At 40.1% G+C, this 14,952-nt stretch overlaps 1 protein-coding gene across 3 annotated transcripts in view; it reads left to right on the forward strand.

Moving 5' to 3' along the window:
- The window catches only part of Slc4a8 (solute carrier family 4 member 8), a 77,163-nt gene that overhangs the window by 30,862 nt on the left and 31,349 nt on the right, over positions 1–14,952 (forward strand). For all 3 annotated transcript variants that reach the window (XM_074083406.1, XM_074083407.1, XM_074083408.1), the window contains 8 exons: positions 2–93; positions 1,007–1,164; positions 2,064–2,151; positions 3,709–3,855; positions 5,508–5,608; positions 11,200–11,374; positions 11,946–12,079; positions 12,871–13,116. In XM_074083406.1, coding sequence (XP_073939507.1) covers positions 2–93; positions 1,007–1,164; positions 2,064–2,151; positions 3,709–3,855; positions 5,508–5,608; positions 11,200–11,374; positions 11,946–12,079; positions 12,871–13,116 — 1,141 coding nt within the window. The remainder of the gene's footprint in view (position 1; positions 94–1,006; positions 1,165–2,063; positions 2,152–3,708; positions 3,856–5,507; positions 5,609–11,199; positions 11,375–11,945; positions 12,080–12,870; positions 13,117–14,952) is intronic.

Consider the following 14,952-nt stretch of genomic DNA (forward strand, 5'->3'; position numbering starts at 1 on the left):
GGTCAGACCGTATCTCCTCAGTCTATTCTGACTACAAATCTTGAAGTGAAAAATGGAGTGAATTGTGAGCACAGTCCTGTGGATTTAAGCAAGGTGAGCAGAGACATAGAAAGTTGATTTCTAGGTCTAAGATTATCTCTAATTGTTGGAATCTGGGTAGGCTTTGACATTTCAAGACTTTCTCCAAGACCAGAGCTGTTTTCATGAAAAAGGAGACTCATTTGCTCATGTTTTCTCCCTTCTACTCCAGCTTGGGTGAAACTGACCTTTCAGTTTGTTCTTCCAAATTCAATACACTGAGACTGAGACTAACAACTGAGTCTCCCCAGAACCAGAACCCAGACCTCTTGATTTGTCAGTTCTCATCTCTAAGGGGTTTTGCCAAAACAATATTTTTTTACTGCCTCCTAAATCTACCTCATGGTTGAAATCTTCTGTGGACTATGACTTTGGTATCTGAGGCCTTCTGCAGTAGCAGCACCTTGCTGTGGCTTTTGGTTCAAGCTTGGTCCCTCTGCCACTCCTTGCTCTGGTTTACCCTGGATACTGTCTTTCTGAACCAGATAGTATCATGTCAGTTTATCTGTTCATAGGCTTCCTGTTTTATCCAGAAAACCTGAAACCTCTGACAGAGCAGTCAAATATTTAAAAAGGGAAATAATGTGACCCAGAGCTTCAACAGCATTCCTGTCTGGGAGGCATGATAGAATGGGATTCAAATCAGAATACTTAGATTTAAATTGTGATTCTTTATCTTAAAAGCTGTGTGGTCCTGTGCAAGTCAACATCACCTCTCTGAGTCTCATTTTTTTTTTTTTTTCAATAGTGGAACCAAAATGGTGTGTTTTATCTACCATACAGAGTTTTTGTAAGGATCAAATAAAATCAGTGTGAGAAAACATTTGTTAATCATAAAGTGACATATGAATGTAAAAGGTATGAAGAGAGTGAATGATGTTTAAGATAATGGTTCCTAAATTGTCAGGAGGCTCTTTTGCACTTTTAGGTGGACCTTCATTTCATGAAAAAAATTCCTACTGGGGCAGAGGCCTCAAATGTCCTGGTTGGAGAGGTGGATACTTTGGACAGGCCCATCGTTGCTTTTGTGAGGCTGTCTCCAGCCATTCTTCTCTCAGGCCTTACAGAAGTGCCAATCCCAACAAGGTAAAGGCAGTGCATTCTATCTGAAGTACAAATTTATGTGAGTAGTAGTAGATGAAACCAGCTAACACCAAAAGTTAGGATTAATGAATTTGGGGAATGGTATTTAAAATTCAGCAGTGAACTCTGAAAACTGGGATATATTATATTAACCACCATGCAGAAGAGTTCTGGCCTTTAAGCTGTATGTGACTGCATGATAGCTGCAGCCTTGGAAATGGAGACCTGACGCACATTCAAAGGGCATAGCAAGGGCTAGTTGCTTGTTATAATGAGAAGCCTAAGTATCACTCTCCAGTTATATAGTGTGATATCCCAGGGAAACATCTCCAAGCAAAGGTATTGGTGTCTCTTTACACAGTTCTGGTAGGGTTTGTATGGTTTGCACATATGCCTGTGTTTGTTCAAAAGGCTATTCATGTGCCCTGAAGGTAGTTATGCCAGTGATTCAGAGCCCCGCTAATTATAGAGTATTCAGATTGTCCTGAACACAATTTTGACTCCTTTATAGGCTTGATCATTTCAACTTCCTTATCCCTCTCCTTTCCCTATCATTTTCTTATTAGAACAATGAATGAGAGTCAGATAACCTTGAATTTGTACAATGCTTTGTTTGGAAAAGACATTCTCTCTATAGCCAGAAATTGTGTCTATGGAAACCCTAAGAAACATAGCCACAGTATTGAAGGATGTCACACAAATAGCTTCCAGTGCCCATGGTGGACCTGCTAGGTCAAGGCAACTTGAAGTGCTCACATTTGTGAATTTCCTTTTTTCTTTTTTGAAAGAACAGTGATGATTTGTATTTGGTAAGAGAGAAAAATATTTGCCGTTTAGAGCAGAATAATATGCCACTTCTTGATATTTGCTTACATAACTTCCTCTTTTGTGTGTTTTGCCAGATTTTTGTTTATCTTATTGGGTCCAGTAGGTAAAGGTCAGCAGTACCATGAGATTGGCAGATCCATGGCTACCATCATGACAGATGAGGTACATACCACTTCAGCTTTTCATTCATTCATCTCATAAATATTGATTGAGTATTTACTGTGTTCCAGACACTGTGCTACTTGTTGGGGCTAACATAATAACAATTGCAATGTATGCTGAGAAGGGTTAGGACACTTTTCTGGGACTCCATCATGGGAGGTCCAAGCCATATGGAGGATTTTTCTTCCTATGTTATCTTTCCCTTAAATTTTTTATATAGTTTTTGCTTTATTGCACTATATAGCCCAGGTTGTCCTCAAATTCGTGATCTTCCTGCTTCAGCTCCCTGAATGGTGGGATTACAGGTGTGTGCCAACACATCCAGGTTCTCTTTCTCTCTTTTTGAGTAATCAAGGATGCAGAGAAATCCTTTTCTGGGAAAATTATTTTTGCCAAGTAGGATACATAGAGAAATACATTAAAACTGAGTTAACTTGCTAGAGAATATGGTTAATTAAATATATCCAAGTAATTTTACTTAAGAAAACCTCACTCCCATTCCACACAAATGAGCGTAGTTTGTACATGGTCAGGGTTATGCTCTCAGGCAGTATAGCAGGAATGTACTGGCTTATCTGTACCATGCCCCCAGACATTTTGGCATTTTGCTGAACCTACAGTGTATACACCCTGGTGAGGATGGTATTGCACATGTAGGCTGCAAAGTGGTTGTTAAGGCATATGTCTTAGTGGGCAGAAGGAGGTGGGCTGTGTTGTATCATCTCTCTTTGGTTGGGAGAAGTAGTTTACGGAGGACCTTCATTAGTAATTCCATCCAAACATGATGATCAAGAAAATTTTCCATACATCCTGCTTTTTGTTCTGTGGAGACATTGTACATTAGAGTCATGTCTTATCTCTTCTGATACTAGAAGCACATATTCTGTTCTCTTTGACCCACCTCAACTCTAGGTACAGTTTTGTTTTTTATTTTCTCCTGAGGGGGTTATTGAGACACGGTCTTTTTATATAGCCCAGGCTGGCCTCAAATTTATGATTCTCCTGCCTCAGCCTCCTGAGTATTGGGATTATAGGCATGCACTACATTTAGCTTTAGGTTTTTTTTTTTTTTTTCAGTACTGGGATTTGAACTGAGAGCCTTTTGCTTGCTAAGCAGGGCTCTGCCACTGGAGCCATGCACCGAGTCCTTTTTGGTTTAGTTATTTTTGGGATAGAGTCTTGCCTTTATGCCTGGGTCTGCCTGGATGGTAGTTATACTTCCCAGGTAGCTGAGATGACAGGCACCTGCCACCATGCCCAGTTTTTTGAAATGGGGAGGGGGTGTCTCAGCGAACTTTTTGCCTGAGCTAGCTTCAAACCATGATCCTCCTGATCTCCACCTCCTGATAGCTAGGATGATAAGTATAAGCCACCATGCCTGGTTTAGATTCTTTTTTTTTTTTTCCCTTGTACTTCTCTAAGTACTAAGAATTGCTTCTCAGATCCCATAGCAGAGGTAAAAACCAAGAGATTGTTTCCATCTGTCACCATATTCATTGGAGATTGTTTTAGGTTAAGTAATTTTCAACTTTCCTAAAGGTTTTTTCTTCTCTGTAGATTTTTCACGATGTGGCTTATAAGGCAAAAGAGAGAGATGATCTCCTGGCGGGGATTGATGAGTTCCTAGACCAGGTGACAGTGCTCCCTCCGGGGGAGTGGGATCCCTCCATTAGAATCGAACCACCCAAAAATGTTCCTTCCCAGGTAAAGTATGCATGATAGCCAGTGGTGGCTGGTGTCACATTCTGAATGCCCACCATGGACAGAGCAAAGACCATGTGGGTATATACTACATAAATTGAGACATGACCCTATTTGGGGGCAGAACAGTAATGAAAAATGAATCTGCAGTGACATCAGGTGTGATGAGGTGTCAGGGTTACTTGGGGATAAATTTTATTTTATTTTATTTTATTTTTTTTTTTTTTTTGTGGTCCCAATTCTTTTTTTTTTTTTTTCATTTTTCTTTTATTATTCATATGTGCATACAAGGCTTGGTTTATTTCTCCCCCCTGCCCCCACCCCCTCCCTTACCACCCACTCCACCCCCTCCCGCTCCCCCCCTCAATACCCAGCAGAAACTATTTTGCCCTTATCTCTAATTTTGTTGTAGAGAGAGTATAAGCAATAATAGGAAGGAACAAGGGGTTTTGCTGGTTGAGGTAAGGATAGCTATACAGGGCATTGACTCACATTGATTTCCTGTGCGTGGGTGTTACCTTCTAGGTTAATTCTTTTTAATCTAACCTTTTCTCTAGTTCCTGGTCCCCTTTTCCTATTGGCCTCAGTTGCTTTAAGGTATCTGCTTTAGTTTCTCTGCATTAAGGGCAACAAATGCTAGCTAGTTTTTTAGGTGTCTTACCTATCCTCACCCCTCCCTTGTGTGCTCTAGCTTTTATCATGTGCTCATTGTCCAATCCCCTTGTTGTGTTTGCCCTTGATCTAATGTCCACATATGAGGGAGAACATACGATTTTTGGTCTTTTGAGCCAGGCTAACCTCACTCAGAATGATGTTCTCCAATTCCATCCATTTACCAGCGAATGATAACATTTCGTTCTTCTTCATGGCTGCATAAAATTCCATTGTGTATAGATACCACATTTTCTTAATCCATTCGTCTGTGCTGGGGCATCTTGGCTGTTTCCATAACTTGGCTATTGTGAATAGTGCCGCAATAAACATGGATGTGCAGGTGCCTCTGGAGTAACAGTCTTTTGGGTATGGGGATAAATTTTAAACCAAATTTTGAAGGATTGATATAGAATGGCAGAGAAAAGAAGGGAGAGTACTTCTTGGAAGTACCTCATGCACAAAGCCATCAAATGAAAAATTCAAGCTATATAGTCAGAGCACATATAGTTTCCTATACTTTTCTGACATAGTAAGAATGGGAAGAGAACTACTGTGTATTAGACACCAGAGCAGTTGCTTTATATATATGAATTCTGTCTTCTAGCACCATCCTCTAAAAGGCACTGTTATCCTAGGTTTGCACATGAGGAATACAACGATCTAGTGGAAGGTTTTAGGGTCAAGTAAGATTACACAGAAGCAAACTTGAAACTGGAATTATGTCATATCTGATGCCCAAAGGCCCCATTTTTCTGTTTTTTGTGCAGGACATATTAAGAGTTATAGTCTACTTGAGAAGAAAAGGAATTTTATATATGTAAATACACATTTTTTTTCAGGAAAGTCAGTAAATTGTGTCAAATCCGTGAATACATTTGAGAACTATAAACACAAGCATTTTTATTGCTTTTGGGTTATCCTATCACCACTCACTCCCTCCCCACTAGCAGAAAGGACAGGTAGATGCTGACTTTACTAATTTTGTGGTCTTCTGTTAAAAGGAGAAAAGGAAAATGCCTGGAATTCCAAATGGAAATGTTTGCCACATAGAACCAGAACCACATGGAGGTCATAGCGGACCAGAACTTCAGCGCACTGGGCGGTAGGTTCTGGGATATCGCATAGCTGATGCTGTTATTGGGCAGATGGTGTGTAAAGGAACAAGGCATCCTCTTTGTTTTCAGTCTTCTGCTCTGAAGCAGGCCTTTGTTGTTTGGGGATGACTTTTCAAATGGAACCACTGGCTATATTCCTACAACCATAACAAATATTGTATTCATTCATTCAAGTTTCTTGAACCACCTATCATGATCTGTCTCTCCTCTAGTCCTTCCTACACATTGTCCTTTCTCTGTCTTCTTCATCTCCCAGCTAACTCCCCTTATCTTTGTCTTGGTTTAGTTATGTCCTCTTTTGAGAGAGCCTTTTAGTATCTCTAGAGTTGAAGTTAGGTATTCCTGCTATATAATGTCACATTATTGTTCTCTCCCTCCCTCTACCCCATCATTACCACCCTTATCATACTTTACTATTATTGCTTGATTTGTTGTGTTTCCTGCTAGACTGTTTGCTGCAAAAGGACAGGGACTCCATTATATTTCTAGCACCCAGCACAGTGTCCTATATAGAGAAGGCGCTCGATTTCTAATGATTGAATAGTTTTAGAATGATATCTGTTGTGTAGCATGGAATAGACTAGGCATGGATAAATATTGTGATATCATTTTAGGTTAAGAAACTCCCTTGGGGGTAGGTACTGTCTTAGATGTGTATGTCTCAGAATAAGAAATCTACTTTCTTTAACCAGTATTTTAAAGACATATGTTCCAAGGAAGGAGTCCTTTATGATAGCTTTCCAGGCTAGGAAGCTTTATTTCTCAGGTAGGAAGGTGGCAAAAGAAGATGATGTTTGGCATTGGTGTGGCATCTCCAGCTTATGGGAAGGGTTGAGACTGGCTCTGGCTTGGTACGTTGTGCTGCATCTAAGAAGTATGTGCTGAGTACATACTTCTGAGGACTCAGATCATGAAAAGAAGTTTTTATGTCCTCTACCTTCTTGATTTCACCTTTTCTCCCTCCTTGATTGAGTTTGCTTTTCTTTTCTATCCTCAGTACTGCCATTGGAAGCTCAGGGTATTTTGGAATTGTAGAGAGTGATTTATTTTTCCACTCATGAAAATTCAGGGAGAAGTCAGAAGAGACAGAAACAAGAGAGAACAGAACTTAACTAGCAGTGTCCTAATAGAGGAGTATGTTTTCTGGGTAGAGGGAGTGTGTGCTAAGACAACTATGCTCTGGAAGGGAGTGTTGGCAGAAAGGAGTCTTGAATGGAAGGGGCCACTGAAAAGAGGGGGAAGCCTCTGAGAGAGACAAACATTTTCTTTAAAGCTGAGACATGCTGGTGGAATGACTCGAGTTGTAGAGCACCTGCTTAACAAGCATGAGGCCCTGAGTTCAAACCCCAGTACCACCAAAACAAAACAAAAAAAAATTAAGACATGTCTGAGTTGTATGGAGGGCCTGATGTTAAGAGGCAATGAGGGACATGTCTGTCCTGAAAGTGATTTCAAGACTGAGATTGTCCCACAGTAGGTGGCTCCCCCCGCCTCAGGAAGGGTATTGAGTAGGGTTTGATAATATTTCAGAATTATGGCATATCTTTTTGATATATAAAGTCTGTCTACACCCTAGGACTTAAGAGTTTGAAAGTAGTAGGATTGAAGGCAACAAGGTTTTCTTCATATAGATATCTGTGCAGAGGTGAGATTTCAGGTTTCTTTCAAAGAAAATAGAATAGGATCCCATGCTTATCAATTCCACATGGGGCTTTGGAAGACCATTAGAATGTATCTTAAAAGTTATAAAAGCTTGGAAGTGGTGCCTGATTTCTATAAAGAAAATCCCATATTAGGATTATCACATACTTGATCACAAACCTCAAGTACCTTAACTGACATATTCAAGTGGAGTTTTAAGGAGTTCTTTCATAATTTCATGTCTGGAACTTTTGGAATTGTCAAAGCTGAAAGGAAACTCTGAGCTCAGAGCTGAGTCTGCTTTTTAGTCTCTTCTTTAACTCCTGATGTTTTTCTTAAGACCCTTTAGTAAAGAACCACAAGACACATGACCTTCTTCCCATTATAGCTATTAGGCCAGTGATCTAATGCCTACATCAGAGTTTACAGTTCCAAGCCAGCTCTGGTTCCTATCCCATTTCAAATTGTATAGAAGGCAAATGGAACCTTCGCTGAAAATGGACATTCCAGAAGTTTCTGGAGCTTCCTCAACAATACAATCCCAAAACACATTAGCTTGTGTTTTATAATTCTTCAAACCATTAGTTGTATATCTTTGAATGCAAAACCTGCTTTGTGTATCTCATGTTGTACAATCTTCAGGCAAAACTCAGAAATTTAAAGGCTGTTATCCTTGTTGGATAAAGAGGTATTTGAAGATGTGATAGAGTAGGCTCAAAGAAGGAGGAAAAAGAGACCAAATTGAAAATAGTACTCTGAGTTCTGTATCACCTGAGTCTCCAAGCCATGGCCAAGACTTAACTTCCCTTAACTTCTCTGATGTTAACACAAGCAGAGATGCCACATGTAGCAAAGAAGACATTATGATTAGAATCATCCTAGAAGTCAAGCTCCCCAGCAAGATTATACTCTGGAAAGGGGTTTTCTAGGATAGATTTGTATCCCTTTTTTGGGATACCAATTTTTGGGAAGGGTTAATGAAAAAAGAATCAGGAGCTGCTATCTTGATGATCCCCCCCACACTTCAAACTGGTTTCTTCCAAAGCACACCAGACAAATGGATGGCTGGCCTGTCCCTGAAGCTCTTCAGGGAAGGGCTCCCTAAGTCAGTGTGCTCCAGAGCCTAGTGACCCTCTACATGGGTAAGTCCTTTGTTGCATCAAGCTTAAGTTCACATCTCTGTGTGCCTCCTGCCTGACAAAACTTGAACATTAAGGACAGTGTTGAAAGGGAAAGGAAGACAACTATGAAGAGAAGCATTCCTACCTGATTAACATCTGAGGTAGCTGTGTAACTGTGGTCTGATTTTATGTACAAATGAGGTTTGAGGCTGACTCCATGGAAAGTATTCAGGGAATGGGGGTATGTGGCTTAAGTGACAGAGCACCAGCTTAGCAAGTGTGAGGCCCTGAGTGCAAACCCCAGTGCTGCCAAAAAATGTATTCATAAACTATTTTATTAATTTATAATTGTGCCATCAATATGAACCTCAGATTTTCTTCTCCTTTTAATCACTGCCAGGCAGACAGAGGTCTTTCTTTCTATGGTTTCCCATAACTCCATTTCATATAACTCCTGTCTATTGCTCACAGACCCTCCTCTCTGAAGATGCCCCTGTATCCAGGGGCTACTAATCATGGCATCATCTCCTGTGGCCCCAATGGGGTACAGAAAGAGATTCTTTTTCCAGAATAATGCCCTCCAGAGGAAGGTTACTAGTGATGAGTAGGTAGAAGATGCTTTGGTAGCTAAGGACCCAAATACTCTTAAATCTTTCGTACCTCAGACTCATCACCACCACTTTTAAGGTCCTTGAGGGGCACTTTATCCAGAGAAGAAAGTTGTGCTGGGTGGGGGTACAATGTGGCATTTACAAAGGTTTTTACAATGTATCAAATATATCATACTTGAATTCACCCCCTCCACCATTCTTCTCTATCCCTGACACTTTGTTTTAAATCAGACTTTGACCCAATCCCTGAGGCTAAACTCTGGTGATCTAGGTTAGTTCCTAGTTCCTTTACCTGAACCAGGGCTGCCAGACAGACTAACACTAATGCAAGTCACAAGGCTGGATTGGCTGCTCTTCTCTCAGACCACACCCACATTGTGATGTTATTGCTGTAAGTGAGGAAAGGTGAAACCCCAGCCATACCCACCAAAACCAGAAGAAAAGAGTAAGTGGGCTCTCCATACCCTCTGTACTTAGCTGGACAAGAGGGAGCATTTGAGTGGAAAAAAGCTGGCCAGGCCTTTCCCTTGGTGCATGGATCCCAGACCTCATCATACTTTCCCAGGATCCTAGGAGGAGAATGAAAGAAACAGATGCCCAAGCCTCCTTCCATGAGAAAGTAGCTTGGTTTTTTTGTTTCAGTTTTTTATTATAGAAAATTTCAATCACATTAAAAAAGAGAATAACATAAGGAATTCCCAAGTACCCAACAACTGTTATTAACATTTTGCAATCTTACCTCCTTTATTTCTTCCCACTTATTTTTATGTTTTCTAGATTGTTTAAAACCAAATCACTGATATCATACCATAAATACTTCAGTATGTATCTCATTTGATAAGGACATTTTAAAAATAATTATGTCACTATCAAATCTAACAAAATTAACTACAATTCTTTAAGTCATCTAATGCCCAGTCTGTGATTGCTAGCAACATCTTTTGGGAGTTTTTGATATAGGATCAAATCAAGGTTGGCATTTGGTTATTGTATTCCTATTCTATAGCAGTCCCTCTTCCTTTCCTTTCCTTTTTTTTTTTTCTTCCTATGCCATTGATTTGTGGAAGAAACAGGTGGTATGTCTTACAGTTTTTCCCTGGTGCACCGACTCCACTCTTAGAAAATGTGATTGAATTTGGGAGCACTGATGAAGAGAACTTGCTCTTCATCTTTGTCATCTGTGGGAATGGAGATGGCCCTGAAGCCTGCTACCAAGTCCTACCTCCTGATTAGCCCTTGATTCCATCCACTTTTCATCCCAATCATGCTTGACTCATCACATTGCCATAAAGGTGATCTTCTAGAATGGACGTTAGATTATGTTGCTTTGCTATTTATAGTCCTTCAATAACTTGACTTACTATTAAGATAAATTTCTAATTCCTTAAACTGTTTGCAAGGACTTTGTGACTTAGCTTCTCCAGCCTTGTTGGTTTTTGCCCCTCATACTGTCTGATCCAGTTATATCTCTTCCAGCACCTTGAACTCACCATGCACTCTCATGTCTAGGTGTCCCCATGCTAGCCACTTTTTCTCACCTGGCTGTCTCCTAGTCCATCCTTTGAGTGCCTGCTGAAATGCCCCTCCCTGTCTGTGCTACCACAACACCACCTGTCTCCTGCACAGACTGTTGGTATTGGAGAGTGAGGGCTGTATTTGTCTTGCTCACTGCTGCAACTACAGTACCTGGCCCAGTGCCTGCCACCAATTATCTGCTACTACTTGTCAAGTGCATGAGTGAACTATAATGCTAATTTCTCAAGAGTAAGGTAGGTAGTTGTTCAGAGTAAGAATTGCATGTGATAGGTAGGGACTTTTAATCTGGAAAATTTTTAATACAACTAAAAATTTCAATACCATGAGTTGCTTTTGCACATTTCCTCCTAACAGCTCAGAGTTTGAAGTTTGACGCTAATGCTTGTCTTCTTGTTAATTTTTTAAACTTTTTAATAAGTGGGTAATATGCATACCCAAATGAATTCTTTTTGTGTTTGTGATAAATAATTCAAATTTACTATAAATCATGTTCTTGGTTGCAAATGAATGTGTGCTGACCTCAGAGAGATTTCTTGTACTTGGGGTCAGGTTGAAGCCAAAGTATTACCTCAATGAAGAGCACATTTGAAGTGCTCTCAAATGTGTGCTGTTCACCTGCTTTTGTGGAGGAGGGACTGCGTTAGAGGCCTGTCTTCCGTGTTTCTGCAGGCTGTTTGGGGGCTTAGTGCTGGACATCAAGCGGAAAGCCCCCTGGTACTGGAGCGACTACCGGGATGCACTCAGCTTACAGTGTCTGGCCTCCTTTCTGTTCCTGTACTGTGCCTGCATGTCACCTGTCATCACCTTTGGGGGATTGCTTGGAGAAGCCACTGAAGGACGCATAGTAAGAACTTTTAACCACTTTTAATGGTTCAAAAGAATACAGTGTTGTCGTGGCAGCCATGTCCATTAGGGGAACGTTAGCTGGGCCAGGACTGAGGAGATTGGATTCTTTTTTCTAAATACCCAAATCTTTTGACTTCAGAAACACTTTTTCCTCTTTAGTACACACTCCCTTCAGCTTGAATGTCAGTTTCAGTAGCTGGTTTCCTGGGTGAATTATTCATTGTCCCAAGAATGGAAAATGAATCTGTTGATACCATTTGAACATAAGATTTAAGATGATTGTGTGGATAGCACTATTGTGTCTTTTATATATTTTTGAATACTGAATTGAGTCACTGAAGAACAGAACTTAGTTGAGGAATCATATGCAACGGTTTGGGCACTTGAATTATTAAAGTGGTATCTGTTTACAGGAGTATTAGGCAGTGTGTGCACTTGACTTGCTAAGAAGAAACACAAGCAAATCACTGTCAAGGCACACATGAAGCTAAGTCAGGAGTGTATATAAGCCAACATTCCTCTTTACTGGTGGATTGTGGATTCATTGATTTTTTTTTTTTTCCTCCTAGAGTGCAATTGAGTCCTTGTTTGGAGCCTCCATGACTGGGATTGCCTATTCCTTGTTTGCGGGACAGGCTCTCACCATTCTGGGAAGTACTGGACCAGTGCTTGTGTTTGAAAAGATTTTGTTCAAATTCTGCAAGTAAGAAATTTGTTTTTTTTAAAATGTGATTATTGTGCTGTCAGGGTTGAATGCCAGGCTCCTATGCAAGTGTACAAATCGACTCATATTCTGGGTTGTGAGAAACCTGAAGGAAGAGCATCACTTGGTCGCCATACCTGTAAAAGCAGATCTTTTCTTAAAGAGTTTGATTAACGCCTCTCAACCATTAGTAAAGTCTTGCCTTTTAATCTTTAGAAGATTAAAAGACCTCCATTTCCATTTCAAATCAATTTTTTTTTGTGGTACTGGGGTTTGAACTCAAGGCTTCACACTTGCTAGACAGGCATTCTACCTCTTGAGCTGTGCCTCCAGCCCCTCAAGTCAGTTTTTAATTTAGCCTACCATTCCTTCATAATCTGGTTGCTAGTTATAGTGGGGGCTTAGTAAAGCCTTAGTTTCTGTACTTTTCCAATCTTATTTCCATTTTGTATTAGAAGTAGGAGCACATGAGACCAGAACCAGCCCCTTTTTATTACTGCACAAACAAGTTTGTAATTACACTGGTGAGTAATGGCAGAAATGTTATGCATGAGATGATTCCTTCTTTCTCCACTTTCTATATCTTTACCCTGGCAAATAGTACCTGTGAAGCAAATCTTTAACACAGCTGTCCCAGGGTATTACTCAGGAGCACAGTCAATACTCGGGATAAACTGGGCTGCAGTGCTGGAATGGACAGCATGAAATGAATTAACCCCATTTGACATGTGACCCTTTGTCTCTTAGTGGCATCCATTCATGATTTTTGACAGACTTTGGTCTTGTTTCAGAGACTACTCCCTTTCATACCTCTCCCTGCGGGCTTGTATTGGACTGTGGACTGCTTTCCTATGTATTGTCCTTGTGGCAACTGATGCCAGTTCCCTTGTCTGCTACATTACCCGCTTCACTGAAGAAGCATTTGCCTCCCTCATTTGCATTATTTTCATCTATGAAGCAATAGAAAAGCTGATTCACCTGGCAGAGACCTACCCCATCCACATGCACAGCCAGCTGGACCATCTCAGCCTCTATTAGTAAGTATGCTTTCTGCTTATCCTTTTCTTCTTTTTTAAATTTTTTTCTAATGGAGCAAAGGGCCTGAGTTTAATGGCTGATATAGTATGCCAGCCAGCACTTGTAGCTTCTGTTAAGGAAGTGTCTTGGCCCTCTGGGAAACAGCTCAGTATGGATGAGGAGGTTTGAAGTGATGTCAGAGGAGAATAATCAAAAGTGATGAAAAAGGACAGGCTGAGAGTTGAACTCAAAGGAGACTTGAGAATGCGTTCCAGAGCATGTCTTTTGGTTCAAAGCATTGAAACAAAAATAGGTCACAAATGTAGTGACTTGTTGAGAAAAAGTTTTTTCACAGATTTGTGAGCCCCTATGCCATGTTATTGAGTGAGAGAGTGGACGCTCTCTCTGAAAGTGTTAGGCAACTCTTAGAAGTCGTTAGGTGTAATAATTAATAATTCCTTTCAGATCAGGATTCTCTCCCACAGTATCATAAGGATCTAGACACCTCTTTGTTTCCCAGATTTCAATTCAAGAGATTGTCTTCTTCATGGGTTCAACATTGTTGGGATAAGCTGGAAAAGAAACACGGTATCTGCCTATATTTTCAACCGTCTAGGAGAATCTGATTCTACCAATAATTTCTTCTCTATAGTATTCTCCAAATTATGACTAAATACTGTCTTCCTTTAGCTCTCCACACTATTCCCTCTATTGACTGTACTGTTCTGTAGTGGAGGAGGTGCATGGATCCATCAGCCAACCAGCCAGAAATATACTTTCATCTAGTTATCCATGTATTAACCTTTATTAAAATCAGAATTAATAATATTTTTTGAATATATATAATAATATTTGAATTTTATAAAAAATTTATTTTAATACAAAGTAACAATGATTAGGAAGTATTATTTTCAAATCCTAATCAATTAAAGCCTGTTGGCATTGGAATTGTCATTCCTGTAAGGTTCATTCTTTGACCTCTTTTTGTCATTCACTTATTTATTTACAAATATTTATTAAGTGCCTATTATGTATCAGGTACTGTTTTCAGCTCTAGAAATATAGTGACTCAAATGAAAGGACCTACCCACAGTGGGCTTGCACAGAAGCCTGGCAAAAGTGACAAGACCTGGAATGAGTAGACTTTGGATCTGGAAACTAATTCTTTTCTTTTTTTCCTTTTTAAATTATGAGGCAGGGTCTCACTATGTATCCCAGACTGGCCTGGAATTCACTGTATAATTCTTGCTGGCCTTGTTCCTCCTGTCTCTGTCTCTCAAGCGTTGGGATTACAGATGTGTACCACCACACCTGGCTCTGAAAACTGTAATTTTTTGTTAATAAAGCTCAAGTTGTGTGTGTGTGTGTGTGTGTGTGTGTGTGTGTGTGTGTGTGTGTGTGTGTTTCCAGGGATCAAACTCAAGGTCTTACATATGCCAGGCAAGCACTCTATTGCTGAGCTACATCCCTAGCTCTGGATGATATTTTTCTTAGTTAGAGTCTACTGTTGGTTCATATGGAGCTGATGTGAAGCTAGAATTCCCCAACTCTTTAAATGATTATGTTAACATGTGTGGAATTTATTTTTTTAAGGTAGACTTTATATTTTAGAGCAGTTTTAACTAAGTTCATAGCAAAGTTGAGCAGAAAGTACAGAGTTCCTGTATATTCCCTACCCCCTTACATGTAAACCCTCTCCCATTATCAACATCACCAGAGTGGTACATTTGTTACAAACCTATAGTGACATATCAGTATTGCCCACAGTCCATGGTTTACTTCAAAGGTGACTCTTATGTTGTGCATTCTGTGAATTCTGACAAATATTTAGACATATTTACCTTTATAGTACCTTA

The sequence above is a fragment of the Castor canadensis genome, chromosome 8 (assembly GCF_047511655.1).
Source record: "Castor canadensis chromosome 8, mCasCan1.hap1v2, whole genome shotgun sequence".
Classification (NCBI taxonomy): domain Eukaryota; kingdom Metazoa; phylum Chordata; class Mammalia; order Rodentia; family Castoridae; genus Castor; species Castor canadensis.